Source organism: Pipistrellus kuhlii, unplaced genomic scaffold (genome assembly GCF_014108245.1).
Source record: "Pipistrellus kuhlii isolate mPipKuh1 unplaced genomic scaffold, mPipKuh1.p scaffold_m20_p_3, whole genome shotgun sequence".
NCBI classification, from domain to species: Eukaryota; Metazoa; Chordata; class Mammalia; order Chiroptera; family Vespertilionidae; genus Pipistrellus; species Pipistrellus kuhlii.
In genome coordinates, this window is record NW_023425529.1 from 41,764,893 (window position 1) to 41,777,366 (window position 12,474).

General features: G+C 52.9%; 1 protein-coding gene across 2 annotated transcripts in view; it reads right to left on the reverse strand.

Annotated features, from left to right (window-relative positions):
* KMT2D (lysine methyltransferase 2D) overlaps positions 1 to 12,474 on the reverse strand; it is a 40,088-nt gene that overhangs the window by 25,790 nt on the left and 1,824 nt on the right. Inside the window, exons 2-19 of one of the 2 annotated variants that reach the window (XM_045587940.1) lie at positions 9,802 to 9,887; positions 9,417 to 9,543; positions 8,996 to 9,219; positions 8,776 to 8,885; positions 8,438 to 8,600; positions 7,934 to 8,099; positions 7,721 to 7,835; positions 7,423 to 7,580; positions 7,105 to 7,250; positions 4,768 to 6,978; positions 3,565 to 4,673; positions 3,004 to 3,114; positions 2,544 to 2,654; positions 1,742 to 1,846; positions 823 to 1,004; positions 487 to 651; positions 283 to 392; positions 137 to 184 (exon numbers count right to left, since the gene is read on the reverse strand). In XM_045587940.1, the coding sequence (XP_045443896.1) occupies positions 137 to 184; positions 283 to 392; positions 487 to 651; positions 823 to 1,004; positions 1,742 to 1,846; positions 2,544 to 2,654; positions 3,004 to 3,114; positions 3,565 to 4,673; positions 4,768 to 6,978; positions 7,105 to 7,250; positions 7,423 to 7,580; positions 7,721 to 7,835; positions 7,934 to 8,099; positions 8,438 to 8,600; positions 8,776 to 8,885; positions 8,996 to 9,219; positions 9,417 to 9,543; positions 9,802 to 9,850 (5,410 nt within the window). In that variant the 5' untranslated portion in view covers positions 9,851 to 9,887. Of the gene's footprint in view, positions 1 to 136; positions 185 to 282; positions 393 to 486; positions 652 to 822; positions 1,005 to 1,741; positions 1,847 to 2,543; positions 2,655 to 3,003; positions 3,115 to 3,564; positions 4,674 to 4,767; positions 6,979 to 7,104; positions 7,251 to 7,422; positions 7,581 to 7,720; positions 7,836 to 7,933; positions 8,100 to 8,437; positions 8,601 to 8,775; positions 8,886 to 8,995; positions 9,220 to 9,416; positions 9,544 to 9,801; positions 9,888 to 12,474 lie in introns of those variants that run through there. The other variant, XM_045587941.1, reaches the window with a different exon arrangement.

A 12,474-nucleotide genomic window follows, 5' to 3' on the forward strand; every position in this document is an offset into this window, starting at 1 on the left:
AGTGGGTGACCTTGGGCAGGCTACTCAATGTCTCTGGCTCTTAGTTTCCTCCTCTTAAAATGAGATAAAGTTAGGGGAGTGGAGCTGGACTAGACAGTGTGTAAGTTCTCCTTGGCTTCGGCACTCAGAATTTCACCTGGCTCTTTCACCTTCATAGACACCAACTCTGGAGGCGCAACAGGTGCTGTGGAGAGGACAAACCAAGGCGGTTTGAGGCCCTGTCCCAAAGCAAGGCACCCCAGTTCTAACTCCTCCTCTCCTGCCCCAGCACCTGGTACTCACCAGCAGGCTTAATTATGTAAGGCTGGCAGGAGACACAGTCAAAGCCCTCATCCGCTGCCTGCTCCACATCATCCTCTGTGAAGAGGCTCTCGCAGCCGGCATGCATCCACCTGGAAGACGGAAGACATGAGGAGATAAACCCAAACAACGCAAAACTGAGGATAGGGAAGAAGGAGCCAAACCAGGGGAAAGGAGCACCCTCACCGTTCACAATGGCGGCACTGGATCAGAAGGTCCTCTTCCACATATGGGGCATGACAGATAGGGCAGGTCACCAGGCTGGCACAGGGCCCGCAGTGTGTATAACTGTTCTGCCATTCACAGTGGAAGCCAGGGGAGGCGGCCCCACACTGCATACAAGACACACACCTGGTGGGAGCAGAAAGATAGACCCTCAGCACCTAAGGCAGCCAGAGGTGCCCGCCCTGAGAACCCCGTGACCTAGCCTGGTCTTCTAAACCCAACCTGTCATGTGTTCAACATCACATCCACTCCGACATCTCAGGCCCAGACCCCTCTCAAGATCCTGGGTCTCCTTACCACTTGCACTTCCAGCCGCCTTTGGGCACGGTGAGCAGTGGGGGGTCCAGGCAGTAGGTGTGGTAGCTAATGTCACAGTCATCACAGAGCAGCAGGCGTGAGGGGTCTGAAGCCTGGCCGCATACCTCACACACGATGCACTCCACACAACGCCAGCCCTTTAACAGCATCACCTTGGTGATCTGGTACAGAAGATGACAATTCTTCAGGGTATGATGGAGAGGAGAGGGCAGACTTCTTAGGGGAGGATGGGACTTATATGGGTGGGGCTGGAGGACCCCAGTGCCTAGGCCAGACCTCCATTTAAGCAAAGAGAGGATATGCAAAGCACCCTCACCTCAAAAATATGTAGTGATTTATACTTAGGCTCCCAGGGACCCTCTGCTGTTTGGAGAACAGCCTCTCCTGGCCACTGCCTCATTATGCATGGACTGGCAACCTTTCACTAGCCAAGTCCCCAACAAGATTATGGGTAGGATTGTATTTCTCTAATTTTTCTTGAACATTTAAAATCTGCTACTAATGCAAGTTAATGTTAGCAGTGGACAAGTTCTAAATGAATATCAAACTGACTAAATGAACAACAAACTGACTAATTATGCTTGAGTCAAAAACACTACTTTCTCTTTGTTGACATTTGCTTATGATTTTCACTTTACATTTTATCTCCAGACTATATCATGCTTTCTGTTAGTAAAGTTCTCATAGTTTCTGTGATGGACTGGATCATACCAGCAACTCATGGTCTACCATGAAGACCACTATCAATTCCAAAGTATTTTCCCCCAGGATGTGTCTGACAATCACTGGTGACTGAAAGAATGACTTTCATGACCAATGGCCACTTTAAGTAGTGTGAGGGCCTAGGATAATAAGTGACCCCATTCTCCAACCCAGGCCTCTTGGGCTCTGAACTCACCTTGCTGTTGACACAGTATGGGTGATAGCACTGCGAACACTGAGAGCAGGCAAGGAGGTGGCCCTCTGCTCCCCGGCCAAAGCTGCCACATACTACACACATGTCCTGGGGAAATACATAGAAACCCAATGTCCAGCTAGGTAGGTCTCCTTTTCCCACTCAGTCCTGGCAACTAACTACAACTCTAATCTAAGGGAAGAAGTCAGGGAACTAACAGCCCAACCCCTGGCCTCAGGACACTGAAAGTCATCATGGGACCCTGTTCCTTCTTAGCTTGATGTGTTGCCTGGCTGGTGTGGCTCAGCAGTTGAGTGGTCACCAATTCGATTCCCAGTCAGGGCACATACCTAGGTTGTGGTTGGATCCCTGGAGGCAATCAAAGTTTCTCTCTCACATCTCTCTCTAAAAATCAAAAAACTTGTTTTTTTTAAATAGCCTGATATGGATAAAAGAAACAAATGGAAGAAAATATGTGTAAATATTGGTGAGGCTGAGAGAGTAACATATGTGCCAGTATTCTATCAGCTTTGTGGGATTATTCAGTTGAGAACATACATAAGCTCCCTTCAACAGGACAGAAATCATTTCTGCCTTTTCACTGTTATATCCCTAGCTCCTAGTTCAGTGCCAAGCTCAGAGGTGATACTCAAGAGAAATCTGATGGATAGAAAAACAAATGAACAGTGTGAATCCAATTCACTGTTTTCTGATTAGCTGGGTAGAGAAGGTCTTTGGTTTTCTGCATTTGCTCTCCCACCTAAACACATACACCCAATGTGAGTCTGCCAGTCACATATGGTACCTGCATTAGGACAAACTTGTCTGTATTGGAGAAAAGAACCACAGTATTTTGCATGGTGTCGTCATCATCATCTTCTTCCTCCTTGCTGGGAGAGCTATCGATATCAGCAACCTTATAGGCAGAGAGTTGTGGAATGTGAGGCAGCTAAATCTGCGCCAACTAAGCTGCTTTCCTCTTTGGTGCTGGGGGAAGGAGGTATGAACCCCTGGCTAAATGAAGGCCAGAAGTCAGACTAAGAAGCAGAAGAACACCCCAGCTCCCAAACTGGGCCTCAGCCCAAAGGCAGAGATTTCAGAGAAGCCAGGGGACCAAGTGGACAGAAGGAGTAGACAGAGCCGGACAGGCCCTAGGCTAGCAGGCAGACAGGCGAGCGTGCAGGGGACTGACAGGATTAAAGGGTGTTTAATCTTGAGAAAGCCAGCTGAAGCATGTTTGGGGGTGGGAAGCCTCTCCTTACTACCAGAGTCTCGATGGAAGAAGTGGTTGATTTTAGCCGGGCCCGTCCTCTCCCTCGGCCTCCATGTGCTCCTCCACGTGGCCGGCGCCTTCCTGGGAAACTACTGCTGCGACCCTGAGGGAAGGAAGTGGATAACAACAGGGAGAAGCTGAGGGCGAGTGAGCTGGGCCCACAGATTTGGAAGGAAGAGAAGAAACTAATGAGAGCATAACCGGTAATGAAGGCCAGGAGTCCCAGCAAGGCAAAGGAAAAGCTAACTCTCAGACAGCAACAGGTAGGTAGCTCTTCTCCCAAGAAAAGTGGCCAAGTGGTACAAAGACAAAAATACTGGTGTTAAAGGCCTGAATCTCTAGTTGATTCTATCACTGAGTAACCATGAAGCTGGGAAAGTCACTTCCCACTCTATGTATTAATATTCTCCTTAATAAAATAAGAGTGGACTAAAGGAGCTCTGACCATCTAGAATGCAGTAAGCCAGGTGGGAAGGTATAAGTGACACAGGATTGTACCTCTGACATCATTAGCATGAAGCTGACCACATCCAGTGACTGGATAGCCCCTCACCTGTTTGATGCGGGAACGAGCTGGGGAGCTGCGCCGCTTCGCCTTGTCCCCTTCAGCTTTGCCTCCGCTGACAGCTGTCCCATTATCACACAGTAGCGAGTCATCAGTCTCTGGCAGAGAGTCAGTACAGAGCCGAAGGGAGCCTTCATCTCGAGCTGGACTAACATCTGTAGATACCCCCAACTCCATAGACAAGGAGCCGCCCCCCTCGGGGTCAGGAGAGCCCAGCAGAGGCTCTGAGCCAGGAAAACTGGCACTGGCATCGCCCTGGCTCAGATTGGAGATCTCATTAACGATGTCGGATTTGATGAGAACAGGTGGGGTAGGGGCCACTGGTGCATGTGGCTCCTCTTGCTCTTCACAGGGCGAGCCCTGCCCTGTCTGCTTGCACTCTGGGCCATAGACCTCCATAGGGGTCACAGGGGCCAGCTCCTCGGGGTCCAGGAGCACAGGGGAACCCTTAAGTTCACTAGCCAAACTGCCAGGGGTCTGTCCAGCCTCTGGCTGGGAATCAGGAGTGTCAGTCCCCTCCAGAGGGGCTGTGTCTTCCCCCAGGCCAGAGAAGTCTTCCAGGGGTGGGGCAGGGCTGGGTGCAGGACAGGAAAGGTTTCCCATGGGGGAAGGGAGAGGACTAGTAGGGCTAGGCTCCAAGGCTGGGCATTCAGGTTCTGGGGCTTTTTCAATCTCCATCTCAGGCGGCTCAGCCTCATGTGAGACCTCCATTGCCTTCTCTATGGGACTCAGTGGGGAGGGAATGGACAGTGGCAGAGCAGGAGGAGAGCACTGGGAAGGAGGGGAGTTTGGGGGAGGTAGGGGGTGCTGGAGGAGTGGAGAACACTGAGAGGGAAGGGATTCCATCAGGATGGGAGAGGCCAGTCCCATTGGGGAGCCTGGAGATGGGGGAAGGATCATAGGGGGCACAGGCTCGGGGTCAGTGCAGTTAGCTTCCGGTGGAGGGCTAATGGGTGTCTCTAGGATGGGGGCAGCCAATGGTGACTCAGGGTCACTGTCCCCTTTGGCACCAAAGGGGTACTCTAACACCCCCAAAGGAGAGAGAGCTGGTGGGGCCACAGCTGTGATAATGGGTGAGAGCGGAGGAGGAAGTGGATCTGGAACGAAAGAGAAAAAGGGAGGCTCTTAGGTTAGATGTGCCATAAATAATCAAGACTGTCCCAGAGAAAGAGGGTACTAACATTCCCTTACCTGGTGGCATCAGCTGAGGTGACAAGGATGGCTCCCTAGATGGGGACAACGGCAGCTCTTCAGGCAGAGGGGTCAGAGGTGGCTCCCCAGGCGCAGACAGAGCCGGCTCTCCAAGCAAGGGGGATAAGGGCAATCCCTCAGGTGCAGAGCATAGGCCTGGCTCCCTAAGGGGCTCTTCAGTTTGAGGGGACAGGCATGGTTCCTTAGGGTGGGGAGACAGGTGTAGCTCCTCAGGCCGGGGGGACAGATGCGGCTCCTCAGGCCGGGGGGACAGATGAGGCTCCTCAGGTCGAGGGGACAGGCGCAACTCCTCAGGCGCAGGAGATGGCTGTGGCTCCTCAGGCGGGGGGAACAGGTGTGGCTCCTCAGGCTGGGAGGACAGGCGTGGTTCTTCCGAATGGTGGGATAGGTGCAGCTCCTCAGGTCCAAGTGTTAGGCACAGCTCCTCAGGCTGGGGGGGCAGACGCAGTTCCTCGGCTGCAAGCAACAGGTATGGGTTCTCAGGCCGAGTGGACAGGCGCGGCACCTCAGGGCAAGGGGACAGGCGAGGCTCCTCAGGTTTGGGGGACAGGCGCAGCTCCTCAGGCTGGGGGGACAGGCGCAGCTCCTCAGGGCGAGGGGACAGGCACAGCTGCTCAGGCTGCGGGGACAGGCGCGGCTGCTCAGGCTGGGGGGACAGGCGCGGCTCCTCAGGCTGGGGGGACAGGCATGGCTGCTCAGGCTGGGGGGACAGGCGAGGCTCCTCAGGCTTGGGGGACAGGTGCAGCTCCTCAGGCTGGGGGGACAGGCGAGGCTGCTCAGGCTGGGGGGACAGGCGAGGCTCCTCAGGCTTGGGGGACAGGTGCAGCTCCTCAGGTTTGGGGGTCAGGTGCGGCTCCTCAGGATGGGGGGACAGGTGCGGCTCCTCAGGATGGGGGGACAGGTGCGGCTCCTCGGGTTTGGGGGACAGACTCAGCTCCTCAGGTTTGGGGGACAGATTCAGCTCCTCAGGTTTGGGGGACAGACTTAGCTCCTCAGGTTTGGGGGACAGACTCAGCTCCTCAGATTTGGGGGATAGGCGCAGCTCCTCAGGTTTGGGGGACAGGCGCGGCTCCTCAGGATGGGGGGAAAGGCGAGGCTCCTCAGGTTTGGGGGACAGGCGAGGCTCCTCAGGCTGGAGGGAAAGGCGAGGCTCCTCAGGTTTGGGGGACAGGCGCGGCTCCTCAGGATGGGGGGACAGGCGCGGCTCCTCAGGTTTGGGGGACAGGCGAGGCTCCTCAGGCTTGGGGGACAGGCGAGGCTCCTCAGGCTTGGGGGACAGGCGCGGTTCAAGTCGGGGGCAGAATTGCAGCTCCTCAGGCAATGGCGACAGGGGTGACTCCTCCGGTGGTAGGGACTTGAGCAAGTCCTCCGGAGGCGGAGACGCAGGGGAGCCTTCAGGTGGGGGGGACGTGGGTGAATCCTCAGGTGGTGGGGATACACGTGACGCCTCAGGTGGTGGGGATGTGGGAGACTCCTCAGGTGGTGGAGACAGGGGAGACTCCTCAGGCGGAGGGGACAGGCGTGACACTTCAGGCAGGAGAGATAGGCATGATACCTCAGGTGGGGGGGACATGGGTGAATCCTCAGGTGGGGGGGACATGGGTGACTCCTCAGGTGGTGGGGAAAGGCGTGAAGCCTCAGGTGGGGGGGAGAGGGGAGACTCCTCTGGTGGGGGGGACAGGGGTGATTCTTCAAATGGTGGGAACATCCGCGATGCCTCAGGTGGAGGAGACATGGGTGACTCCTCAGGTGGAGGAGACATGGGTGACTCCTCAGGTGGAGGAGACAGGCGAGATGCTTCAGGTGGTGGAGAAGTGGGTAATTCCTCGGGTGGTGGGGACAGGGGAGACTCCTCAAATGGTGGGTTCAGGGGTGATGCTTCAGGTGGTGGGGACAGGGGTGTCTCAAGTGGAGGAGGTGGGGGTGACTCCCCTGGTGGAGAAAAGGGTGACTCTTCCAGTGGAGAAAAAGGTGATGATTCAGGCGGGGGAGACAGAGGAGACTCCTCAGGCGGTGGAGAGAGGGGCGATTCCTCCGGCGGCGGGGATAGACGAGATGCCTCAGGCGGCGGGGATGAGGGTGATTCCTCAGGTGGTGGGGACAGGGGCGACTCCTCAGGTGGGGGCAGCAGTGGCATCTCCTCATTTAGGGGGACCTCCAACTGTGGCTCAAGTTGGGCCCCTGCTCTCCCTGCAGATATAACATTCTAGCTCAAATCCACTCCACCAAAAGTGCAAAGTCTAAGGCAGAGCAGAAACTGTTCCTTACCACAGAACAGAAGGGGGTAACTTTCATGGACCCTCAAACCCTACTCACCTAGTGGTTTGGCTTCACATTGCAGGGGCCCCGGTTCCTTGGGTTGCATAGAGGTCACGTGCCCACCCTTTGGCTGCCCTTGGCATGCAACGTACAGAGCATCGGGCTCATCAGTGGGGGTATCGCCAGGCTCTGGGGGTGAGAATCTGCAGAGGTACAGGGGAGTAGGCATTGTGGCTCTCGTCAGCTATCAACTCCTAGAGAGTGCACTGGGGTAAGGCATGAATGCTATGGATTGTACTGCCCACCTTAGGGCTCCCTCTGCCAATCTCAGCACTTCCCATCCCACAGCCCAATCTCTCAGTCCACACTACTTACCTACTACAGACAGCAGAACGCTGCTCAGCATCAGAACTGATAGGCTGTCCTCCCTGGGTTTTGTGACAGCGGTAACAGAGTGAGTAGTTCTCGAACCACTCAGAGTTGGGATTCAGCTCTGCTGAGCCTGCCCCACAGGACCGGCATACCCGGCATGCCTAGGAGAAAGGAGAAGGCAAAACAGGCATCAGTCAGACGGCAGAGACTAGAGGGGAGCATGGGACTTGTCACAACAGAGAAACTCTGGATGTTTTAAGAGGCAGAATTATTAGAGTAAGGCAAGATCAAGGACCCTCACCTTGCACTTCCAAGAGTGAGCAGGCAGTTCTTCCATAGGTGGTTTTAGGCAGAAGGTGTGGTATCCTTTGTCACACGTCTCACAGACCAACATCTTAGAATCATTCCCAGGTTTCCTGCAGAGAAAAGGCACATTATAGGATCCTTCCTTGCCCTTGTTTTTAACCATAAACTGTGCTTTGCCTAAGGCTTTCCTCTGCCCTCCCATTCTTACCTGCAGGCTTGGCACACTTTGCATTCAGGGCACTGCCAGCCAGCACGCTTGCGGGCAGTCAGAGCAGTGTCCAGGCAGGCCCCATGATAGTGATGCCCACAACTGGTACAGAAGAACAGGTCACACAGTTCCCCCGGTCCCTCACACACTGCACAACGAGCCTCCTCTACAGTCAAAAGGGACAGAGAACACAGGTCAGATATGGATTCCTTGCAGGACTCAGAACAGTGCTGTCTACATAACAGGCATTCCATGGACCAGAATGAAAAAATATATAGTTACTAAGTGTCTGCCTAATATATATATGCTAGGCATTGTTCTAGGCATTGCAGACATCATAGTAAACAAGACAGGCAAAGCCCTGCACTCTCAAAGTTCACACCTATTTTAATGAGGCAGGCTGACAGTATAAAATTACCATCTTTGATGAGTGCTCTGCAAAGTACAAACCCCCGGCACTCCTGGCCCCTCACTGCCTGGTGTACAAGGGCCAGGACTTCTCACCCAGATGCGCGGCACCCTCACTGTGCTCCGGGCATAGCAGCTGCAGTGTTTTCATGGATAAGAAGGAACCGCTGGCCGTCGCACAGGGGAAGTGGTAAAGCCGTGGACATCCAGGTGAGCGACAAGGGATGGAGGCACCAAGCCTGGTGCAGTGGGAGCAGTGCTGCCAGGGTAGAAACAAAGCCTCAGTGCCAGTCAGCTCACTCCAGAGCTAGATCAGGCACTAGCTCTGCCCTGGTATGCCCACTGCCCTTCTAAATTCTACACTGACTCTCAGAAGCCCAATAGCCCTGTCCACCCTGCCCTTTACCTATGCAATCCCCTGGCCCCAGCCCCACCTGTGAGATCCCTGAGAAGATGGCCTTGTCCACACCACATAGTTCTGGGCCCCCCTTCCCCCATACACCGGCCGACCACACAGCACACCAATGGTGAGCCCAGCAGGACCCTGTATAAGTGGAATAAGGCAAACAGAAAGGAACGAATTAACAAAAAGGTGATGGCTGGCTTTGGACCACCCAGCCCCTACCCTCCTTCCTGCCCAGGTCAGTTACTTACCTCCAGGTTCTCCTAGGTGGGCAGGTGTCAGGCCCTCAGGGAAACCAATCTGTGATAGGTCCTCACTGGGCAGTGCTGTCTCATTGTGCCCTGAGCTCCCCCCAGGAGACACCACTGGACACCGGGGCCAGTCAAATGGCAACTCAAAGCGCCGTAGCTCCCGCTGCCCATGCAGACTGGGCTCCCCGCAGTTACAGAGAGCACAACGCCGCAGTGGACCCCCACTGTGGACATACAAGCATCAGCACAATGCCGGGCCCCTGCCCAGAGTCATCCCCCCTCTCCCCACCACAACCCCACAATTTAACATGCCCGTGCTTCCCAAACACTCATATTTTCCTAAATATTCCTCCTGAACGCCCCAGAATCTCAAATCAAACCCTTTTGTACCCTAAAGTCCTCATTTCCCCAAACTAGTTACCTGCGGTCCTGGGGAGGTTCCTGAGGCCTGAGACCCCCAGAAGTGGGCACAGATACCTCCACCACATGTGGGTTGGGAAGGTCTGCCTCAGTGGCGCCTGACTCCTCAGAGGCTGCATGTCCATCAGCTGAATGAAGAACAGAGAAGCGTACATCAGCCATCATCCACTATTTAATACTAGTCTACTCACCACATCTATGAGATTATCTAAAACCGTTGGTGGATCACACTGAGGGCATTTTGACTTTTGTCCCAAAGAACAAAGTCCTGCAATTACCTATCTATTAGACACACTTAGCTCCTGTCCATGTGCCAGGACTAGAAATTTAAGGTTGTCTGAGATGAGCAGAAAGCTGTCAGTAAACCCAAAATTTGCCCTACTCACCTGCCGGTTCTGAATCTTTATCCTCACCAGGCGGCTTCTGGCTATCCATCCCTCTCTCCGACTGGGCAGGGCCCTCTCGGGGAGACCTGTCAAAGCCAAAAACAATGTCTATATGCTCCACTAAACACTTTACCCATAATCCTAGGAGGAATGCAGCTAATGGTATCTAAATCTTACAGAAATCAGAACAAAGCCATACCTACTGTACTAATGACAAAAAAGTTCTGCCTAGCCCACTGCCTACTTCCTCCCCAGATAACACTGACCCTCTTCTCCAACTCTGGATTCTCAGAGGATCCCCTCCCCTTTCTCACTTCCTTACTCCTAAGAGTTCCCAGGGCAATAGCATCCAACTAGAAGCACATTCAGTCTACATCTAGTATTGCCCTTTGCCCCACATCTGAGTTCTGGGCTTCTGGTGGATCCTATCCCTATCTTTTTCCCCAAGGTCTCAAGTCAGCTACCATCCTAGAGGTCTGGCAGTGCCAACCAATGGGTAATCATAACCCAAGAAGTCTGAGTACAGCTGAAATCCCTCTCCCAGAGACGGAGTCTGGGGTCTTGCAGGATGTAGAACATGTTACTGAAACTAAAGCCCAGGTATGGATAGGTTTCCCCAACCTCCACTGGTTCCAACCAGGACATCCCAATCACAACATAAGAAACTCCCCAATTTCTACCCATTGCCTAGCCAAATCCAGCTCAGGCCTGGCCCCTGCAGCAACTGAACTCAGGATCTCACCCAGCCTGAAGTCCTCAGGTCGTTGCCCTTAGCAACGCCAACTGCCCTTCCTCCTAAGATATCCCTAGTAGTTAACAGAAGTGGGCCTTAAGAGTCACTGAGCATGTGTAGCCAAGCCTGAAGCTAGGCATGCTGGGAGTTGTAGTCTCAGGAAGCACACTGCCACTTGGAGGAGTTCTAAACAGGACAGGACACAGCCCAGCAGAGTAGCTTCCTTCCTCTTCTGTCAACCAGGGTTTCCACACGCACTATGGGGGTGTGGAGTAACGGTCCCCTCTTCTAAAATATGCCTGCCTATACCAGAGCCAAATGAAACAAACACTAAAGTTATATGTAAGAATATTGAGACTCACATCTTTTGGCATATTTTCCTAAACCTCAGCGAGAACTAAACACAGACCAAAAAAGAAATAATAATAAAAAAAAGTTACAGAGTGAGATAGAAAAAGGGTTCCTACAGAAGGAAGAAAGGGATGGGTGCCAGCAGCTATTAGTGGTATCTAAGGTAAGGGCTTAGCAGAGAAAGAAAAGTATAGTATTCCCAGAGAAGGAGGAGGGCGGGGAGAATCCCTAAAACAGAACTCTAAATAAAATTTGAAAAGTTTATCTCTTGCCTTTTTCACTCCTTCTGTTTAACCAGAGGGGCCACTTACAAACCTTAGCAAGGATAAGCCCCTCTTCTCAAACCAACTACCAAATAACCTTGTCAGCCACTTGGGGTTGAGTGACTGGGGCAGATGAGACAGGGGAAACCCTCAAAGGTGCCCAGGATCAATAAATCAATTACTTGAGAACCACAATATTAGTCTTCGTTCCCTGAACTCACACTCCACTTCCAGAGATAATAATGAGCCTCTGTGACATGTCACAGGAAATTTTATTTTATTCCCCAAAAACTATCAGAACCTACTAGATTAGAAAAGTGAAGTATCATTTGATGCCTGTTCCCTCCATTCCCACATCATCTCTTTCCAAAACCTACCATACAGCCACACCTGAAAGGAAAGCAAGGTGGTTATCTGGCAGGCCCAAGAAAAGCTGCTCTGCACCTTCAAGGGGCCCTTAGAAGCCACCTATGAGGAGTGGGGGCTGGAGTTCAGGGCACCAGCCAGGCCCCTCTTCCTGTTCAGTCTTTCAAGGCTTGAACACACCCAGAAAGCTCCAAAGTTTCCTAAATATGTGATTTTTACTGTATGCCCCCAAAGATCTTCCACCTGCTCTGCTCTTAAAGTTAAGTCCAAGGAGTCACAAATAAAAAGCAACAGTGATAATACAGTGGGTGGGAGGAAGACTGCTTCACACAAGGCCAGAGGGACAAATTCCTCTGCCCTCCTCGGAGCACAGCCCTCTCAAGCTGGTAAGCCTGAGGAGGTACAGAAACCACCAGCATCCAGCCTTGGGAGACAGAGTACCAACATCCTCCAAAACCACAGCCTTACTCATGGAGTCACGGAAGATGAGAGATCCAAAGTGAAGAGAATGTTCTCCAAGCTATACTATATCTATATACTATACCATACCATACCATACCTCCAAGAAACCTAAGCCCCATTTCCTTACCCCTGCAGCCTGGCACCTGCACCCCAATGCTGAGTCCCAGTGTCAGGCCCCTGAACATCTAAACAAATAAATACCACAGGTTCCCTGTCCCATCATTCACAGCCAGAAACCATACACACACATATATACATCAAGGGTTTTTTTAAATGAGCTAATGCCTGGCTAGGCTTCCTCCAGGTAACTAGAGTTCCCCCTTAAGTACAGATCTAAGGAGTAAAACTGTGGCTCCCCTTAGTCCTAGGTCTACGAAGCCCAAAACAGCAAGGAAGAAGGCAGGGTGGCACACTTTCCTCTCTGCCTCTAACCCAGAGCAATAGCTTTAACTCCATTTTCCCAGCCAAGGGGGAAATGGAGGCTTGGAGGGGTGAAAG